Below are 20,615 nucleotides of genomic sequence, written 5' to 3' on the forward strand. Positions count from 1 at the left end.
ACTGTTTGGCCTCATGGCTCAGGCTTCTTGCTATCTAGATCTAACATCTTAAATTAACCCATTTCTATTAATCTATAAGTTGCCACGTGGCTCGTGGCTTACCTGTTTCTTACATCATGCTTTTCCTCGCGGCAGCTGGCAGCGTCTCTCTGCCTCAGCCTCAGCCTTCTTCCACCCAGCATTCTCCTCTCTCCTTATCCCGCCTACACTATTCTTCCTGCCTGGCTACTGGCCAATCAGCATTTTATTTATCAATCAATCATAGAAACATATATTTACAGCATACAGGACATCCCACAGCAGTGGGGAGTGATTAAAGAAGACACCCAGAGCCAGGTGGTGGTGGTGCAGAAGCAGGAGGATCTTTGTGAGTTCGAGGCCAGCCTGGTCTACAGAGGGAGTTCTAGGACAGCCAGGGCTACACAGAGAAACCCTGTTTCAAAAAAACCAAAAACACCCAGTGTTGGCCTTTTGAACCATCTGTGTACCAGCAGACAAATGCATACCACACACAAGCATACATACTTACAACATACATAAACATAGAGTGACAAATTAAGTAACATAATCTGCAGGTGCAGTCTATTGATCCCCCATTGCTGCCGGAGAGAACCTTACCTAGTCCATATTCTATGGAGTCTGGGTGATCCTCATCACCGTCTTGGCTGACCTTCTGGAGATGCTGCAGATAGGCATCAGTGTGGAAGCTGGCCATCTCCTCCATGGAGGCCACTTCGGGCTTCACTATCCTAATAATAACAGAGCGAACAGAGGGGAGTGAGTCAGGCCCAGATGCAAGGTGCTGGAAACAGCAGCCAACAGACTGAAGAGAAAAGACAAGTCCCAGCTTCTGGGTCCAGTGAAGTCATAAACACACCATGTCCTCCACTGCATGGCCCAGTCTTCACTTCCTATGATACTGACCCCACTAATAAGAGACAAGAAGACAACTTTGTCCTTTAGTTTTTAGGTAGGGAACAGAACTGAAAAATTATATTTTACTCAAACAGATGCTCATGCATCAAGGTCCCTGGTTTAGCCACACTCACTAACCCAGGGCCAGCAGGATGGCTCAGTGGGTAAGGCACCTGCCATCAAGACTGTCAACCTGAGTTTAATCCCTGGGGCCCATGTTGTGGAGGAGAGAACTGACTACCCCGGCAAGGTGCCCTCGACCTCCGTGTGTGCTCTGTGGCACGCACATCCCCTAATATATATACTTTTTTAAAAATTAAAAGACTCTGGAGCTGGAGGGATGGCTCGGGGGTTAAGAGAACTTGCTGCTTTTGCAGAGAGAGGACTGGGGTTCAGTTCCCAACTCCACCTGGTGACTTACAACCATGCATAACTCCAGTTCCAGATCTGACCCTCTCATCTGACCTGCACAGGTAACAGGCACACATGCACACACACACATACAAGCAAAGCACTCATACACACAAAATAAGTAATCATAAAAGCCTATTTTTAAAAGACTGAAATATCAACTTCGCTCTGTGAGTTACATCTCATCAACAAAGCAGCAAAGCCGTTTACATTTGAGTGAGTTTCTGCTTGGACTAGGTAATCCTTTCAGTCAGATGTGTAGTCACTCGTGTTAGTTTCGGGGCCGAGCTTTGTCCCCCTCATCCCTGTGTGTCTATTTTAATAGGCAGCTGGGTTATCACACAGAATTCTGAGCCCGAGAACTGGATTCCTTCCCTCACTCTGTACTTACTGCTTCTGTTAACTTCAGGTGAGTTGACTCTTCTGTACCTCAGCTTTCTCATTTGTAAAATGGGTCAACTTAGTGGACTTATATACAAACCTTCCTGGACAGCTATCATCAATATTAGAGTACAAAGTAGGGAAACTGGGCTGGGGATGGCACGCAGTTAATGCAACAGCTGCCTAACATCTGCACGACACTGCGGAAAAAGGCAGTAGAAAGATAACACGTGAGATATGGTGGCAAATGTCGGTAATCAGAGCACTTGAGAGGCATGAGGATCGTGAGTGTGAGGCTAGCCTAGGATACACAACAAGTTCCACACCAAACTGGGCTCTATAAGACACTGTCTCAAAAAAAAATGAAAAAAACGAGAAGTCAGATGTAGAAAGTATTTATTTATGGGGGTGGTGCTGTATGGGAGCATATGCATGGGGTTTTGCAAGCCTGTCTATGCACAGAGGCCAGAAAAGGATGCCACACATCCTGCTCTCTAACTCCCACCCCTATTCACTTGAGACAGTCTCTCACTGAATCTGAACCTGGAGTTAGTTACATTGGTGATCAGCAAGCCCCAGCAATTCTTCTGACTCTTGTCTACCCCTGCCAAGACACTGGGGTTACATGTATGTGTGACACAACCCAGCTTTTCCTGTGGATTCTGGGGATTTGAACTTGTGTCCTAGTGCTTGCACAGCAAATGTTCCTACTTCCTGCTTCCTCTCTCCAGTGTCCTCAGACATCAAGTTTCTATTACTTGGTCTCTTCCATTTGTCTCCCAGGGGAAGGACAGAAGGACCAAATGGCTAGAACCTCTCAATCTGCTCCTCGCAGTGAGAAAAGGAGGAAATGAGAGAAGGAAGGAAGCAAGTTACATGGGATTTGGGGCCTCGAACCTGCTGAGTCCTGTTGTCTCTTCTGGATTCTGCTGCAGGTAAGTTCCCCAGCCCTTGCCACCGAACAGGTAGTCAACACACTAGCAGCATGGCATGCATTTCTTAGAAAGGCAGAGCTCAATGAACCACAATTTGTATTCTAATAAGATCGAACACACACGAACACACACACACACACACACACACACACACACACACACACACACACACACACTGGTTCTTCAAGACAAGGTTCCTCAGTGTAACAGCCCTGGCTGTCCCAGAACTCACTTTGTAGACCAGGCTGGCCTCAAACTCACAGCGATCCGCCTGCCCCTGCTTCCCAAGTGCTGGGATTAAAGGTGTGTGCCACCACCACCACCACCACCACCACCACCACCACCACCACCACCACCACCGCCTGGCTTAGTATCAATCTTAACAAGATGACTGCCCATTCAAATTGAAGGAGCGCTATTCTAGCCACAAAGAGGTAACCATGTATATTTTCTGAATGGGAGTAGAGCCATGAGGTTATTGTGAATTAATACAGGTAAGGATATTTAGGCAACTAGTATAACCAAGGTATTTGAAATCTTGTGGTTCAACTTCAAAAGTTAAATATACAGTCAAAAATCAAGGATCCTTGTTTTTTGTTCAAGTACACGTCTATACCATGAGAAGTGAAAAAGTTGTCCATTAAAATAAAAATCTTAGGGCCAGTAAGATGGCCCAGCAGGTACCAGCACTTGCTGCCAAGTTTGATGACCTGAGTTCAATCCCAGGACCCACATGGTGGAAGGAGAGAACCAACTCCTGCCAGGTCGTCCTCTGACCTCCACACGTACACTTCACTGACCAACCCCTCACCATTCAACACCCGTCAAAAGAAAGAAATGCAAGGTAATAAAACATTAAGATAAATTATTCCAATTAATTAATTAAAAATTAAAAATATTTTTAAAATGTTTAAAATCAAAATATCAAGAAGCCTGGTATAATGGCGCATGCCTTTAATCCCAGCACTCAGGAGGCAGAGGCAGGTGGATCTCTGTGAGTTCAAGGCCAGCCTGGTCTCCCATATCAAGTTCTGGGGCAGCCTGGACTATGTAGAGACCCAGTCTCAGTTTTTTTCACAATCACAGTCATATTGGATTATATTCCCAGCCTCTCTGAATGTTCCCTCTTCGAGTACCTTCCCATGTATTTCCCGGAATCCCCAACTAAAGAATGCTGCCAGCCTCTCCTTATGTCTTGCTTTAACATCTTGTTTGCAATAAAAGACTTTCAATGTTAATTTTGTGGGCGGGAACCTAGGCCTCATGGATGTTAGACAAGTGTTCTACCTGCTGAACAATATCCTCGAGCCCTTTACAATTTTTATTTTGAGACAGTCTGGCTAAGTTACAAAGCGTAGCTTTGCAGCTCTTTTGTTCCTGCACCACCTGGCTCAGAAAAGTGTTAAAATCCTTTAAGGAAAGGCCAGTAGTTATCTTGACAAACACAGGAGTTAAGCAATGATAGAAAAACATTCCTAGCTAGGTTTGGTGATGCATACCTTTTGATGGAGGCAGGCTGATCTTAGTAAGTTCAAGGCCAGCCTGGCTGACATAATAGTTCCTAGCCAGACAGAGCTACGACAGAGACCTTGTCTCAAAACAGCAACAGCAAAACATTCCTAAAGAATGTACACACTGCCTGGTGGTGGTGGAACACGCCTTTAGTTCCAGCACCTGGGAGGCAGAAGCAGGTGGATCTCTGTGAGTTCAAGGCCAGCCTGGTCTACAGATAGAATTCCAGGACAGCCAGGGCTACATGGAGAAATCTTGTCTTGAAACACCAAAAACTGAATGTACACACTAAAAATTACTTAACTAAGGAAAAAAATCTGAAAACTATTATATTGCTTTCTGGGAGGGAAATGAAACATTAGATGATATAGCCACTCACCGAGTTGGTTAGTCATGAGAAAACCTGATTTGCCACGTGCCAGGTCCATAATAGTTGCATTTATGACATTAAATACAGACTTGGCAATCAACAGAACGCTTAGTTTTGGTTTGTTTGTTTTTGAGAAGTATGTAGCTAGCTCTTAAGTTCTCGCTTGTTTTCAACAGATTCCTTGGGTTAAAGTTTGGTGTGATGGTGGAGTAGCATATCTAAAGGTCTCAAGTTGAACCCACATCCTCAAATCCGGCTTTAGAAAACAAATAAAACAAAACCTAAACCAAATATAAAATAACAACTGAACACTTCCCTGCTTAACCCCTCTCCACCCACATCAGATAGATCTAAGCATCTGACAAGTGCTTATTTAGCAACAAAATCCCTTCTTCCAGATAGTGACTGCTTGGGTACCTTTTCCAAGTGTCAATTCTTCAAAACCTTTTCCTGAGTTACAGACATATAATGAACACTCCCATAAAGGCTTTTTTTTTTTTTAAAGTACCATTTCTCCCCTGGTTAGTCTCACTACAAGATGGAGTATTTATTAAGGCTATGAACAAACCTGGCTTCATGGGTGACCATGTTCAGAAAGGTCAACATACTTACCTCATTTGTTTATGCAGGGCATATGCTTCGATCAGAGAGTGGACCATACTGGCCTGAAATGTCAGCATAAAAGAAAAAAGGCAGAAGAGTCTCTTCAAGGTTCAATTTACTGAAATTCCATTAACAACGTCCTGCGGGAAGAACTAACAACTGTATCTCTTCTCCCTTCTTTCACTTTAAGAGTTGGGATACACTTAAGACAAAACAGATACAAAGTATCAAAATCGCCAAGACGGAAGCTTCCAGCCTTACTTAAGGTAAGTGATGGACTACTCTCTCCCAACAGCTTGTGGTTGAGGGCTTCAATGAACCCTTCCCATTAGAAACTACGGTCACCACTTCACCATTCCTTCCCCCTCCCCCGCCTCCACCCCCACCCATACGTTGGCAGCCCCGCTGCGCTCCCCAAAGGTAACCACTTCCTTCTGCTTCAGCTTGGTGTGCCTGAAACTGCTAGTAAAATTTTTGCTGAAGGTATCCCTTAGTCCAGTTTTCCTGGCTTCCTAATTGTGCTCCCCTTTTCACACCCCCACCCCCATCCCCCAAAACGATGGTCTTTCATCCAGACCTCTCTTACCCGTTTGGGGACCTTGGCGAGGGAGTCGCAAATGCTGACATACTCGGGACTATAAATATAAACTGGGGGTAGCGAATGCCCACTATTACTATTGGCCGGTTCCTCTGGCATCTCCATCTCCCACTTCCAACCGTCCCCAAGCCAAAGTCTGGATCCGACAGTTTTCGGACTCAGCCTGGGCTCCGGTTCCTGCTCCTCAGATCGGCCCCAGCGGTGTTCCCTGGTCAACATTCCCTCTTATTTAGATTGCCGGAGACAGTTTGCTTGGTCCCTCGTCCAGTTGCGGGGATGGATGGGCCCTCCCAGACCAGATCCCTTCATTTAATGACCACAGTTCAAAAAAGGGGCTTGACAGATATAAAAGCCCAAATGGCTGCCAATTGGGATCGATTTTTTCATGGCACAAGCAGCACGGTCAAAACTAACCAGCCTTGTTGCCCTACGGGGCCATTTGAAATGAGGTCAGACCAGCTTCAGAGCATGCTGGGAGATGTAGTTTTAAGGGAGTAAGGTAGCGGAAGAGTCCCAACTAAACTAAAAGCTGTAGTTTCAAGTTTTGGCGCTAAAAGGGAGCCTCAACTCATTAAGTGTCCAATCTGCAAATATCACCATTTAAATGTTTAACTTTTTAATAACTACATAGGACCCACCACCACCCAGCTACATCAGCTGACTATACAAAGAATGGGCTTTGAGAGGCTGTGGGATTAATGTACCAAATGGTTTGAAAAACTTAAGACAGCAAATTCTGTGCTGCGATTTTAGTTCACTGCTTTTCATCACTGTCCATCAAGAGCTAACAATTTCACCAGTAATCCACTGTGACAAATCAGCTCTCACCTTCCTGAAACTGGCTGAGATTGTGGAAATTGCAGGGTAGAATCTAACCAAAGAAAAACGTCCGCGTCCTGGAGCTTTCAGGTGGTGGAAAGTGCAGGATGTCTCCCCAGTAGTTGGAAAACTCAACTCCCCTCCCTGCTCTCCCTCCCAAATTTCCTTTCATTTGCTTCTGCAGCTAAACAATGGTGAGAGAGTGTTTTAGGTTTTGTGTGCAGGGTGTTAGTGTGTCCTCAGGTAGTGTTGTTTGTTATTAACACCAGAAGTTTGGGGTTTCTGGATGCCTCCATGATCTAAGCCTAGCTGGTCAGTTCCCAGACCCCCAACACTCACACCTCCTGACCTGACCTACTGAGGCCTCTGAAACAAGTCCACATATGTAACTTCTTTAAATTCTAGCTTGCTTTAAACATTTGCATTGTTCTATGATAGGCACTTTGGTTATTATCTCACTGAATCCTTTCAACAGTTCCATAAAGGAAGCTGTAATATGCCCACTTTACAGATGTACTGTGAAAAGAAAAAGTCACTCTCTTTTTGAGGATATGAAGTAGGGAAACAACCCCAAATCAGGTCTCCCTGACAATGAAAATCGAAATACTCCTTTTACTATATGAATTTGATTCTTCCAGGTTGACTTTGTGCTACACATATGGTCAGTATTCCATTTATTATCTCAATACTTAATAGTCTTGCAATATTAGGTGTGTGCATGTGTTCTCCAATTAGAATGGAACTAGTTATGCTTCGCTTGTATTTTTCCACAGGAACTAGTTCAAAGCACTGTAATCATTCAGTTACTCAAGCATTTCCATCAACTAAGTGTACAGCTTAGCTATGGATTCAAAGATGCAATGTGCTTTCAAGGAATCTGCATTATTATAGAGAAAATAAGTCAACTGTAATAGAAACCATAGCGATACATAGCCAGATAATAAATGTAAGGTGCTTAACTTACCTAATAAAATATGCATTGAGTACTTAAGTAATAAGTATTCAATAAACGGTTAAGCAGGACTCTTAGTAGCATTTGAGACTATCTTAGAGGATGTACAAGATTGTTCTTGGTGAGGATGGGAGGGCATGCTGACTGGAAGCAGCAGCTTACATAAAAATACAAAGAACTGGGGTTGGAGAGATGGCTCAGCAATTCAGAGCACTGGCTGCCCTTCCAGGGCACCCTGGTTCAATTTCCAGCACCCACGTGGCAGCTCACAACTGTCTAACTCCAGTTCCAGGGGATCCAACACCCTCACACAGGCATGCATGCAGGCAAAACACCAATGCACATGAAATAAATTATTTTTTAAAAATACAAAGAAGTGTGACAGGCGAGATTGCTCAGTGGGTAAAGGGACTCTATTTTAACGGAAGGGACCAGATCATGAAAGGCTAACAATTCAAATATTAGGCTAACAAAAAAAAAATACAATTCGTTCTCTTGGAAACGGGGTGGGGGGCATTTTGTAGTGTGGGTTGGGGGTGTAGGGGGATAAAAGGGCTCTGAGTCTGCCAGGCAAGTGAGCTAGACTCCAACCCCTTAGAATCTTCAGAAAACTATTCTACAACAACAGTGTGTAAGGAAATGAGTTATTTGAAAGACTGGAAAGTCCAGATAAGGAGTAATGGCCGATTTCAACTAGGCTGGTAGCAGTGGGAAGACAAGGGAGCAGTAGTGTGCAGCGGAGCTCAATAGGAAGCTCTTGCTCCTTGGATAATGGGGGAGAGTGAAGGAGGTGAGAGCGAGAGAGAGCGAGCGAGCTGCTGAAACCTTGTAAAAGCTGAAGATCTGGCTAAAGAGAAGACTACCAGTTCCAGTATGAGAAATCAGGGTCTTAGTTCAGTGGCAGAGTGTGTGCTTAGTATGTGCAGCACCAAAAAAAAAAAAAAAAAAAAGGCAGTAAGGCGGAAGAAATGGAAGGGTAGGGCAGGGTGGCCTTTGGAGTCAACTGAAGAAATGTTAAAAAGTGTAAAGTCTCATAAAGCAATAGGTCAGCCGGGGGTGGTGGCACACAACTTTAATCCCAGTACCAGGGAGGCAGAGGCAGGCAGATCTTTGTGAATTCAAGGCTGGCCTGACCCTGTCTCAAAAACCAAATCAAATAAAAATAAAAATAGTGGATCAAACAACTGCATGCTCAAACACACACACACACACACACACACACACACACACACACACACACACACACTTTTCTATATTAAAAAAATAAATATGAAGTTATAAGTGGCTAAGATAGCCAGGGTAGTATGAGTGAAATAGTTGGATATAACATAACTTCTGGATATAACTTTAACGTTTTCAAAACTAAACTTCTGATTTCCCCTTCCAAGTCCTTTATACCCCTTTCCCATTTTTACACCTGTCCCTGTTGCACAAGCCAGAAACCTAAGAGCTATCTGTGTCCCTTTCTATTCCTTCACCTGCACATCCAATCCATCAGCAATTTCCATCAGTTCCATCTCTAAGACAAGCCTCCTCTTCTTCACCTGCTTCTCCCCCTATACACAGCTACTACCCCAGACTGGCAACCATCATCTCTGGTCTTAACTTTCTTAAATATCTACCTGGTCTTTCCTTCTATGTACGTATGTACGTGTGTGTGTGTGTGTGTGTGTGTGTGTGTGTGTGTGTGTGTGTGTGTGTGTGCGTGCGCGCCCTGAAGAGGCTAAGACCAGCTGAGGCACCTGGAAAGGATACTCTCCAACTTGTTGAGCTGCCTGTAGGGTTTTGGAATGGGCACCAGATTTTCAGCAGCTTTTGTGAGCTGTCACCCATGCTGGGGTGGGCTTTGGTGATGCAGCTTTGAGTCATTTCTGCTCCTGTAAGAAACCTCAATACAAGTCAGTGGCTCATAAAGTTGAACTTCAGTGGAATCCGTACTTTCGTCTGTTGTGAGTACACTGTGTGTTATATCTGCCCAGGAAAAGTATGCACACAACAAGGGCACATGTGCATCTCTTCAGGTATAACTTCTCAGAGACATGGTCTCTCACTGGCCTGGAACTTGCTGGTTGGGTAGCAAGCCCCAAGGATCTGCATCCACATCCCCAGCACTGGAATTGTGTCACCATGCCCAGCCTTTCAAGATGTGGGTTCTGAGTGCTGAATTCAGGCAGAACAAGCACTTACCAACTGAGCTGTCTTCCCAGGTCTTTCCTGTTCTTACTGCCCTGCAACCCATCCAATGCAGCATCAGAGTGAATTTCTTTTTAAAAATTCAAAAGTAAATTGGGACTGGGAGATAGCTCAGTCAGTAAAGTGTTTGCTGTACCATCACGACGACCTGAGTTCAGGTCCCCAGCACCCGCATAAAAGCCAGCTGCCTGACATCTCAGTGCTAAGAAGGCAGAGGCAGGCAGATCTCCTTGAGGGTGAGGCCAGTGAAGAGCTTGTCTCTAAAAATAGGTGGTGGAGAGTGATTGAAGCAGATAGATACCCACTGTTGACCTCTGGCCTCCATACATGCACATGTGTGTGCAGAGACACCCGGGGCGGGGGGGGGGGAGAAAGAGGAGAGAGGGGGAGAATGTTTGCATAAACTGGATGTCATTAAGACCTGTCCCATACCATGGTGAGGATCTTCAAGTCCAGAATCGCTCTTTTAGGAAGAGAGAGAATGGAAGGAGAATGAGGCTGTGGGGATGGACGAAAGGGTGAAATTGTGATACTTTGCTAGTGTAGGCAGGAAATGAGTCTTGCTCTGGGCCTTTAGGGCTAGGCAATGGAAGGAAGAGACTGACTGACTGACTGACTGACTGACCGAAGCCCTAAATTCTAAGCTCTAATCAGATGGTAACAGCTGAGCACTCCAGCACAGATGATTCAACTGTGGAGAATGGTGACTTAATGCTCTAGAACTGACAGGGATTCCTGCAGTGCTCTCACAGGGGGACGGGATGCTTGTTTAGGATTAACACAGTTGAAAAATCATTCTCCAAGTCTAATTGGTTAGTCCCTAGACTGTCCTGAACTGGGAAGGAGACCTTCTCAAGACACTGGAGTCAGAGGACTCAAGGGAAGAGAAGGGGGTTGAAGGCTGGCCCTCAGCTTTGCCTGGGTGATGGCCCTACACAGTGACTTGACTGGCTTTCTCCTGCTATTGCCAAAGGTGCTGTTCGAACCTGCAGGGTCACAATGGATGGGGCAGTTTCTTCTGTGGGCCTCCCTTGCCTTCCTTTGCTGGCAGAGGCAGGAAAAGGAACACTAAGTATATTAAGCTAGCACTTCCCCATCGGCTGCCTTTGCTCAGTCACAGCCTTTCACTGATGCTTCAACATACTGACCCTTGACTTCCCGTCGTCTCCAACACATTTTCCTTGAAGAATACAGTTGTTATGAATGAGAACTCCAAAGTCAGTGCAAGAGCTCAGATCGCACAACTGTTGACTCCTTAGCTAATTTACCTTGTGCAGTTTGCTTCAACCAGTGCCGCAGTCTTCTCACCTACAGTAAGATGGGGGTGTCAACACTACCTGCCTCCAGCATTGACTGGGAGTAAGGTGGTCTATGTATTTGTTTTAAGAACTGTTATGTCAACCATTCTTTAGTATGTGTGCCAAGTTTTACCTGTTACCCTAAATTCTCTGATGTAAAGTATTTCTAGCGATTTGAGGACAGGTTCTTGGCTTTGAGGCACAGCCTTAAAAGCAATCTGACTTCTACTAGATACAAGGTGGTCATATCATAGAACATATACGAAAGTGACAGAAAGTGACAGTGATAATTATGCCAGGAAATAAGTACAAACAAGGGTTGTACAAACAAGGGTTCTACTGAGCAAACCAAGATCTGCAGTTACTTCAGGTGGACGAAAAGTAAAAACTAAGGGGCTGAGGAGATGGCCTGTCATGTAAGCATGGGGACCTGAGCTTGATCCCCAGCACCCATAGAGAAAGCAGGGCGTGGTGCTGGCACATGCTTGGTATCTAGCTCAGTACTGGCGACCAGTCAGCCTAGTCTAACTGGTGAGTCCTAGATCCAGAGAGAGACTCTACTACAAGCAAAAGTGGAGGGCTTCTGAGGAGTAACACCCTGGGCTGACCTTTGACCTCCATGTGCATATGCATGATCCACATGCACCCGACATACACGAGCACACACATAAACACACACTCTGTGAACTATGGCTGAAGGTGACAACCTTGCCACACCAGTTGCATCCAATTCCTTAGATGTAGTAAAACTCAACTATCTAGGTAGGGGATGTAGAGACATTGTTTGTCATTGCTGGATTCAGTAATCTCTTGTTATAGAAATGCCTGGTGAGTATTTTCAACAATATTATATGAATATTGATAATACTTAGGAGAACAAACTATTTTAAGTTCTTTCCAGTAGTTTAGAAACATCACTTATAGAGTTGAAATGGAGTAAAAATCAATCCATAATTTTAGTAAACTGTCTAAAGCACTAAACCTGTATTTTTTAAACATATGTGAGGTATAATAATGTACGGTATATAAATGTTACTCTAATTTGACCCAGTTAATGAGCGTTGAGTATATTATATAACTAAACATACTATGTGAAATGTCATGAATTAGCTTCAACCCCAAAGCATATAGAAGCTTCTGTACAATGATACCAGACATAGTAGATTCTTATTCTTTATTCTAACTTCAAAACATTATGTGCTTTAAAAAAGTTCCAGTATGGTTTTTTCTTCATATTAACACTCTTAAAATGAACAAAATACTTAGCCGGGCGGTGGTGACGCACGCCTTTAATCCCAGCACTCGGGAGGCAGAGGTAGGTGGATCTCTGTGAGTTCAAGGCCAGCCTGGACTACAGAGTGAGTTCCAGGACAGCCAGGACTATTACACAGAGAAATTGTGTGTGAGAGAGAGACAGAGAGAGAGAGAAGAGGAGGGGAGAGGAGGGGAGGGGGAGGGGGAGGGGAGGGGAGGGGAGAGGAGGGGAGGAGAGATAAGAAAAGAAAGATTTTTAAAGAAAAAGATTTTTTAAAAAGGAACAAAATACCAGCAGTGCTTTCTGAAAAGTTACTTTAGAAATTAAATGCCATCGACTGGGCATTACATTGACAGACATTACATTGACAGTCACTAACTCCAGAGAAATGCAGGCATCAGAGTCAATTCAAGAAAAGAGGTTCAGGAAGGAGTGGGTGTGCTTCCTGTGATGGGGTACACTTACAGGTTGTGAAAAGACAAACAAGTTGCAGAACAGGTTGTATGTTCTCCTCAAAAGTGACCAGAACACCATGCACTCAGAAAGCTACTTGCTGTGCGTTCCCATGGTTCCCATGGCTGGTGAGAGGGGAGGGAGGACCATAGCTAGTGAGAGGGGAGGGAGGACCATGGCTGGTGAGAGGCGAGGGAGGACCGTGGCTGGTGAGAGGGGAGGGAAGACCGTGGCTGGTGAGAGGGGAGGGAGGACCGTGGCTGGTGAGAGGGGAGGGAGGACCGTGGCTGGTGAGAGGGGAGGGAGGACCGTGGCTGGTGAGAGGGGAGGGAGGACCATGGCTGGTGAGAGGGGAAGGAGGATCATGGCTGGTGAGAGGGTTGGTGGACCATGGCTGGTGAGATGGGAGGGAGGACCGTGGCTGGTGAGAGGGGAGGGAGGACCGTGGCTGGTGAGAGGGGAGGGAGGACCGTGGCTGGTGAGAGGGGAGGGAGGACCGTGGCTGGTGAGAGGGGAGGGAGGACCGTGGCTGGTGAGAGGGTTGGTGGACCATGCCTGGTGAGATGGGAGGGAGGACTATGGATGGTGAGAGGAGAGGGAGGACCATAGCTGGTGAGAGGGGAGGGAGGACCGTGGCTGGTGAGAAGGGAGGGAGGATCATGGCTGGTGAGAGGGGAGGGAGGACCGTGGCTGGAGAGAGGGGAGGGAGGATCATGGCTGGTGAGAGGGGAGGGAGGATCATGACTGGTGAAAGGGTTGGTGGACCATGGCTGGTGAGATGGGAGGACCATGGCTGGTGAGAGGGGAAGGAGGATCATGGCTGGTGAGAGGGGAGGGAGGACCATGACTGGTGAGAGGGGAGGGAAGACCGTGGCTGGTGAGAGGGGAGGACCGTGGATGGTGAGAGGGGAGGGAGGACCGTGGCTGGTGAGAGGGTTGGTGGACCATGCCTGGTGAGATGGGAGGGAGGACTATGGCTGGTGAGAGAGGGAGGACCATGGCTGGTGATAGGGGAGGGAGGACCATGACTGGTGAGAGGGTTGGTGGACCATGGCTGGTGAGAGGGGAAGGAGGACCGTGGCTGGTGAGAGGGGAGGGAGGACCGTGGCTGGTGAGAGGGGAGGGAGGACCGTGGCTGGTGAGAGGGGAGGGAGGACCATGGCTGGTGAGAGGGGAGGGAGGACCATGGCTGGTGAGAGGGGAGGGAGGATCATGGCTGGTGAGAGGGTTGGTGGACCATGGCTGGTGAGATGGGAGGGAGGACCGTGGCTGGTGAGAGGGGAGGGAGGATCGTGGCTGGTGAAAGGGGAGGGAGGACCATAGCTAGTGAGAGGGGAGGGAGGACCATGGCTGGTGAGAGGGGAAGGAGGATCATGGCTGGTGAGAGGGTTGGTGGACCATGGCTGGTGAGATGGGAGGGAGGACCGTGGCTGGTGAGAGGGGAGGGAGGACCGTGGCTGGTGAGAGGGGAGGGAGGACCGTGGCTGGTGAGAGGGGAGGGAGGATCATGGCTGGTGAGAGGGGAGGGAGGACCGTGGCTGGAGAGAGGGGAGGGAGGATCATGGCTGGTGAGAGGGGAGGGAGGATCATGACTGGTGAAAGGGTTGGTGGACCATGGCTGGTGAGATGGGAGGACCATGGCTGGTGAGAGGGGAAGGAGGATCATGGCTGGTGAGAGGGGAGGGAGGACCATGACTGGTGAGAGGGGAGGGAAGACCGTGGCTGGTGAGAGGGGAGGACCGTGGATGGTGAGAGGGGAGGGAGGACCGTGGCTGGTGAGAGGGTTGGTGGACCATGCCTGGTGAGATAGGAGGGAGGACTATGGCTGGTGAGAGAGGGAGGACCATGGCTGGTGATAGGGGAGGGAGGACCATGACTGGTGAGAGGGTTGGTGGACCATGGCTGGTGAGAGGGGAGGGAGGACCGTGGCTGGTGAGAGGGGAGGGAGGACCGTGGCTGGTGAGAGGGGAGGGAGGACCGTGGCTGGTGAGAGGGGAGGGAGGACCGTGGCTGGTGAGAGGGGAGGGAGGACCGTGGCTGGTGAGAGGGGAGGGAGGACCATGGCTGGTGAGAGGGGAAGGAGGATCATGGCTGGTGAGAGGGGAGGGAGGACCGTGACTGGTGAGAGGGTTGGTGGACCATGCCTGGTGAGATGGGAGGGAGGACTATGGCTGGTGAGAGGAGAGGGAGGACAATAGCTGGTGAGAGGGGAGGGAGGACCGTGGCTGGAGAGAGGGGAGGGAGGATCATGGCTGGTGAGAGGGGAGGGAGGATCGTGGCCGGTGAAAGGGGAGGGAGGACCGTGGCTGGTGAAAGGGGAGGGAGGACCGTGGCTGGTGAGAGGGGAGGGAGGACCGTGGCTGGTGAGAGGGTTGGTGGACCATGCCTGGTGAGATGGGAGGGAGGACTATGGCTGGTGAGAGGAGAGGGAGGACCATAGCTGGTGAGAGGGGAGGGAGGACCGTGGCTGGTGAGAAGGGAGGGAGGATCATGGCTGGTGAGAGGGGAGGGAGGACCGTGGCTGGAGAGAGGGGAGGGAGGATCATGGCTGGTGAGAGGGGAGGGAGGATCATGACTGGTGAAAGGGTTGGTGGACCATGGCTGGTGAGATGGGAGGACCATGGCTGGTGAGAGGGGAAGGAGGATCATGGCTGGTGAGAGGGGAGGGAGGACCGTGACTGGTGAGAGGGTTGGTGGACCATGCCTGGTGAGATGGGAGGGAGGACTATGGCTGGTGAGAGGGGAGGGAGGACCGTGGCTGGTGAGAGGGGAGGGAGGACCGTGGCTGGTGAGAGGGGAGGGAGGACCGTGGCTGGTGAGAGGGGAGGGAGGACCGTGGCTGGTGAGAGGGGAGGGAGGATCATGGCTGGTGAGAGGGGAGGGAGGATCGTGGCTGGTGAGAGGGGAGGGAGGACCATAGCTAGTGAGAGGGGAGGGAGGATCATGGCTGGTGAAAGGGGAGGGAGGACCGTGGCTGGTGAGAGGGGAGGGAGGACCGTGGCTGGTGAGAGGGTTGGTGGACCATGGCTGGTGAGATGGGAGGGAGGACTATGGCTGGTGAGAGGAGAGGGAGGACCATAGCTGGTGAGAGGGGAGGGAGGACCGTGGCTGGTGAGAAGGGAGGGAGGATCATGGCTGGTGAGAGGGGAGGGAGGACCGTGGCTGGAGAGAGGGGAGGGAGGATCATGGCTGGTGAGAGGGGAGGGAGGATCATGACTGGTGAAAGGGTTGGTGGACCATGGCTGGTGAGATGGGAGGACCATGGCTGGTGAGAGGGGAAGGAGGATCATGGCTGGTGAGAGGGGAGGGAGGACCATGACTGGTGAGAGGGGAGGGAAGACCGTGGCTGGTGAGAGGGGAGGACCGTGGATGGTGTGAGGGGAGGGAGGACCGTGGCTGGTGAGAGGGTTGGTGGACCATGCCTGGTGAGATGGGAGGGAGGACTATGGCTGGTGAGAGAGGGAGGACCATGGCTGGTGATAGGGGAGGGAGGACCATGACTGGTGAGAGGGTTGGTGGACCATGGCTGGTGAGAGGGGAGGGAGGACCGTGGCTGGTGAGAGGGGAGGGAGGACCGTGGCTGGTGAGAGGGGAGGGAGGACCGTGGCTGGTGAGAGGGGAGGGAGGACCGTGGCTGGTGAGAGGGGAGGGAGGACCATGGCTGGTGAGAGGGGAGGGAGGACCGTGGCTGGTGAGAGGGGAGGGAGGACCGTGGCTGGTGAGAGGGGAGGGAGGACCGTGACTGGTGAGAGGGGAGGGAGGACTATGGCTGGTGAGAGGGGAGGGAGGACCGTGGCTGGTGAGAGGGGAGGGAGGACCGTGGCTGGTGAGAGGGGAGGGAGGATCGTGGCTGGTGAGAGGGGAGGGAGGATCGTGGCTGGTGAGAGGGGAGGGAGGACTATGGCTGGTGAGAGGAGAGGGAGGACCATAGCTAGTGAGAGGGGAGGGAGGATCATGGCTGGTGAGAGGGGAGGGAGGACCATGACTGGTGAGAGGGTTGGTGGACCATGCCTGGTGAGATGGGAGGGAGGACTATGGCTGGTGAGAGGAGAGGGAGGACCATGGCTGGTGAGAGGGGAGGGAGGACCGTGGCTGGTGAGAGGGGAGGGAGGACCGTGGCTGGTGAGAGGGGAGGGAGGACCGTGACTGGTGAGAGGGGAGGGAGGACTATGGCTGGTGAGAGGGGAGGGAGGACCGTGGCTGGTGAGAGGGGAGGGAGGACCGTGGCTGGTGAGAGGGGAGGGAGGATCGTGGCTGGTGAGAGGGGAGGGAGGATCGTGGCTGGTGAGAGGGGAGGGAGGACCATAGCTAGTGAGAGGGGAGGGAGGATCATGGCTGGTGAGAGGGGAGGGAGGACCATGACTGGTGAGAGGGTTGGTGGACCATGCCTGGTGAGATGGGAGGGAGGACTATGGCTGGTGAGAGGAGAGGGAGGACCATAGCTGGTGAGAGGGGAGGGAGGACCGTGGCTGGTGAGAAGGGAGGGAGGACCGTGGCTGGTGAGAGGGGAGAGAAGACCGTGGCTGGAGAGAGGGGAGGGAGGATCATGGCTGGTGAGAGGGGACGGAGGACCATGGCTGGTGAGAGGAGAGGGAGGACCATGACTGGTGAGAGGGGAGGGAGGACCATGGCTGGTGAGAGGGGAAGGAGGATCATGGCTGGTGAGAGGGGAGGGAGGACCATGACTGGTGAGAGGGGAGGGAGGACCGTGGCTGGTGAGAGGGGAGGGAGGACCGTGGCTGGTGAGAGGGGAGGGAGGACCGTGGCTGGTGAGAGGGGAGGGAGGACCGTGGCTGGTGAGAGGGGAGGGAGGATCATGGCTGGTGAGAGGGGAGGGAGGATCATGGCTGGTGAGAGGGGAGGGAGGATCGTGGCTGGTGAGAGGGGAGGGAGGACCATAGCTAGTGAGAGGGGAGGGAGGATCATGGCTGGTGAGAGGGTTGGTGGACCATGGCTGGTGAGATGGGAGGGAGGACTATGGCTGGTGAGAGGAGAGGGAGGACCATAGCTGGTGAGAGGGGAGGGAGGACCGTGGCTGGTGAGAAGGGAGGGAGGATCATGGCTGGTGAGAGGGGAGGGAGGACCGTGGCTGGAGAGAGGGGAGGGAGGATCATGGCTGGTGAGAGGGGAGGGAGGATCATGACTGGTGAAAGGGTTGGTGGACCATGGCTGGTGAGATGGGAGGACCATGGCTGGTGAGAGGGGAAGGAGGATCATGGCTGGTGAGAGGGGAGGGAGGACCATGACTGGTGAGAGGGGAGGGAAGACCGTGGCTGGTGAGAGGGGAGGACCGTGGATGGTGAGAGGGGAGGGAGGACCGTGGCTGGTGAGAGGGTTGGTGGACCATGCCTGGTGAGATGGGAGGGAGGACTATGGCTGGTGAGAGAGGGAGGACCATGGCTGGTGATAGGGGAGGGAGGACCATGACTGGTGAGAGGGTTGGTGGACCATGGCTGGTGAGAGGGGAGGGAGGACCGTGGCTGGTGAGAGGGGAGGGAGGACCGTGGCTGGTGAGAGGGGAGGGAGGACCGTGGCTGGTGAGAGGGGAGGGAGGACCATGGCTGGTGAGAGGGGAGGGAGGACCATGGCTGGTGAGAGGGGAGGGAGGATCATGGCTGGTGAGAGGGTTGGTGGACCATGGCTGGTGAGATGGGAGGGAGGACCGTGGCTGGTGAGAGGGGAGGGAGGACCGTGGCTGGTGAGAGGGGAGGGAGGACCGTGGCTGGTGAGAGGGGAGGGAGGATCATGGCTGGTGAGAGGGGAGGGAGGACCGTGGCTGGTGAGAGGGGAGGGAGGATCGTGGCTGGTGAAAGGGGAGGGAGGACCATAGCTAGTGAGAGGGGAGGGAGGACCATGGCTGGTGAGAGGGGAAGGAGGATCATGGCTGGTGAGAGGGTTGGTGGACCATGGCTGGTGAGATGGGAGGGAGGACCGTGGCTGGTGAGAGGGGAGGGAGGACCGTGGCTGGTGAGAGGGGAGGGAGGACCGTGGCTGGTGAGAGGGGAGGGAGGATCATGGCTGGTGAGAGGGGAGGGAGGACCGTGGCTGGAGAGAGGGGAGGGAGGATCATGGCTGGTGAGAGGGGAGGGAGGATCATGACTGGTGAAAGGGTTGGTGGACCATGGCTGGTGAGATGGGAGGACCATGGCTGGTGAGAGGGGAAGGAGGATCATGGCTGGTGAGAGGGGAGGGAGGACCATGACTGGTGAGAGGGGAGGGAAGACCGTGGCTGGTGAGAGGGGAGGACCGTGGATGGTGAGAGGGGAGGGAGGACCGTGGCTGGTGAGAGGGTTGGTGGACCATGCCTGGTGAGATGGGAGGGAGGACTATGGCTGGTGAGAGAGGGAGGACCATGGCTGGTGATAGGGGAGGGAGGACCATGACTGGTGAGAGGGTTGGTGGACCATGGCTGGTGAGAGGGGAGGGAGGACCGTGGCTGGTGAGAGGGGAGGGAGGACCGTGGCTGGTGAGAGGGGAGGGAGGACCGTGGCTGGTGAGAGGGGAGGGAGGACCGTGGCTGGTGAGAGGGGAGGGAGGACCATGGCTGGTGAGAGGGGAAGGAGGATCATGGCTGGTGAGAGGGGAGGGAGGACCGTGACTGGTGAGAGGGTTGGTGGACCATGCCTGGTGAGATGGGAGGGAGGACTATGGCTGGTGAGAGGAGAGGGAGGACCATAGCTGGTGAGAGGGGAGGGAGGACCGTGGCTGGTGAGAGGGGAGAGAAGACCGTGGCTGGAGAGAGGGGAGGGAGGATCATGGCTGGTGAGAGGGGAGGGAGGATCGTGGCTGGTGAAAGGGGAGGGAGGACCGTGGCTGGTGAGATGGGAGGACCATGGCTGGTGAGAGGAGAGGGAGGACCATGACTGGTGAGAGGGGAGGGAGGACCATGGCTGGTGAGAGGGGAAGGAGGATCATGGCTGGTGAGAGGGGAGGGAGGACCATGACTGGTGAGAGGGGAGGGAGGACCGTGGCTGGTGAGAGGGGAGGGAGGACCGTGGCTGGTGAGAGGGGAGGGAGGACCGTGGCTGGTGAGAGGGGAGGGAGGACCGTGGCTCGAGAGAGGGGAGGGAGGATCGTGGCTGGTGAGAGGGGAGGGAGGATCGTGGCTGGTGAGAGGGGAGGGAGGACCATAGCTAGTAAGAGGGGAGGGAGGATCATGGCTGGTGAGAGGGGAGGGAGGACCATGACTGGTGAGAGGGTTGGTGGACCATGGCTGGTGAGATGGGAGGGAGGACTATGGCTGGTGAGAGGAGAGGGAGGACCATAGCTGGTGAGAGGGGAGGGAGGACCATGGCTGGTGAGAAGGGAGGGAGGATCGTGGCTGGTGAGAGGGGAGGGAGGACCGTGGCTGTAGAGAGGGGAGGGAGGATCATGGCTGGTGAGAGGGGAGGGAGGATCATGACTGGTGAAAGGGTTGGTGGACCATGGCTGGTGAGATGGGAGGACCATGGCTGGTGAGAGGGGAAGGAGGATCATGGCTGGTGAGAGGGGAGGGAGGACCATGACTGGTGAGAGGGGAGGGAAGACCGTGGCTGGTGAGAGGGGAGGACCGTGGATGGTGAGAGGGGAGGGAGGACCGTGGCTGGTGAGAGGGTTGGTGGACCATGCCTGGTGAGATGGGAGGGAGGACTATGGCTGGTGAGAGAGGGAGGACCATGGCTGGTGATAGGGGAGGGAGGACCATGACTGGTGAGAGGGTTGGTGGACCATGGCTGGTGAGAGGGGAGGGAGGACCGTGGCTGGTGAGAGGGGAGGGAGGACCGTGGCTGGTGAGAGGGGAGGGAGGACCGTGGCTGGTGAGAGGGGAGGGAGGACCGTGGCTGGTGAGAGGGGAGGGAGGACCATGGCTGGTGAGAGGGGAGGGAGGATCATGGCTGGTGAGAGGGTTGGTGGACCATGGCTGGTGAGATGGGAGGGAGG

At 52.1% G+C, this 20,615-nt stretch overlaps 1 protein-coding gene and 1 long non-coding RNA gene across 2 annotated transcripts in view; one reads left to right on the forward strand and one right to left on the reverse strand.

Annotated features, from left to right (window-relative positions):
* Positions 1 to 6,151, reverse strand: part of Hdac8 (histone deacetylase 8) — a 220,794-nt gene extending 214,643 nt beyond the window's left edge. Inside the window, exons 1-3 of the mRNA XM_059250571.1 lie at positions 5,714 to 6,151; positions 5,137 to 5,189; positions 619 to 749 (exon numbers count right to left, since the gene is read on the reverse strand). Coding sequence (XP_059106554.1) covers positions 619 to 749; positions 5,137 to 5,189; positions 5,714 to 5,944 — 415 coding nt within the window. The 5' untranslated portion in view covers positions 5,945 to 6,151. The remainder of the gene's footprint in view (positions 1 to 618; positions 750 to 5,136; positions 5,190 to 5,713) is intronic.
* Positions 160 to 20,615, forward strand: part of LOC131899178 (uncharacterized) — a 47,087-nt gene continuing 26,631 nt past the window's right edge. Inside the window, exons 1-3 of the long non-coding RNA XR_009376066.1 lie at positions 160 to 1,735; positions 2,491 to 2,642; positions 5,154 to 5,393. This is a non-coding gene — a long non-coding RNA (uncharacterized LOC131899178). The remainder of the gene's footprint in view (positions 1,736 to 2,490; positions 2,643 to 5,153; positions 5,394 to 20,615) is intronic.

This window comes from Peromyscus eremicus, chromosome X (genome assembly GCF_949786415.1).
Source record: "Peromyscus eremicus chromosome X, PerEre_H2_v1, whole genome shotgun sequence".
Lineage (NCBI taxonomy): Eukaryota > Metazoa > Chordata > Mammalia > Rodentia > Cricetidae > Peromyscus > Peromyscus eremicus.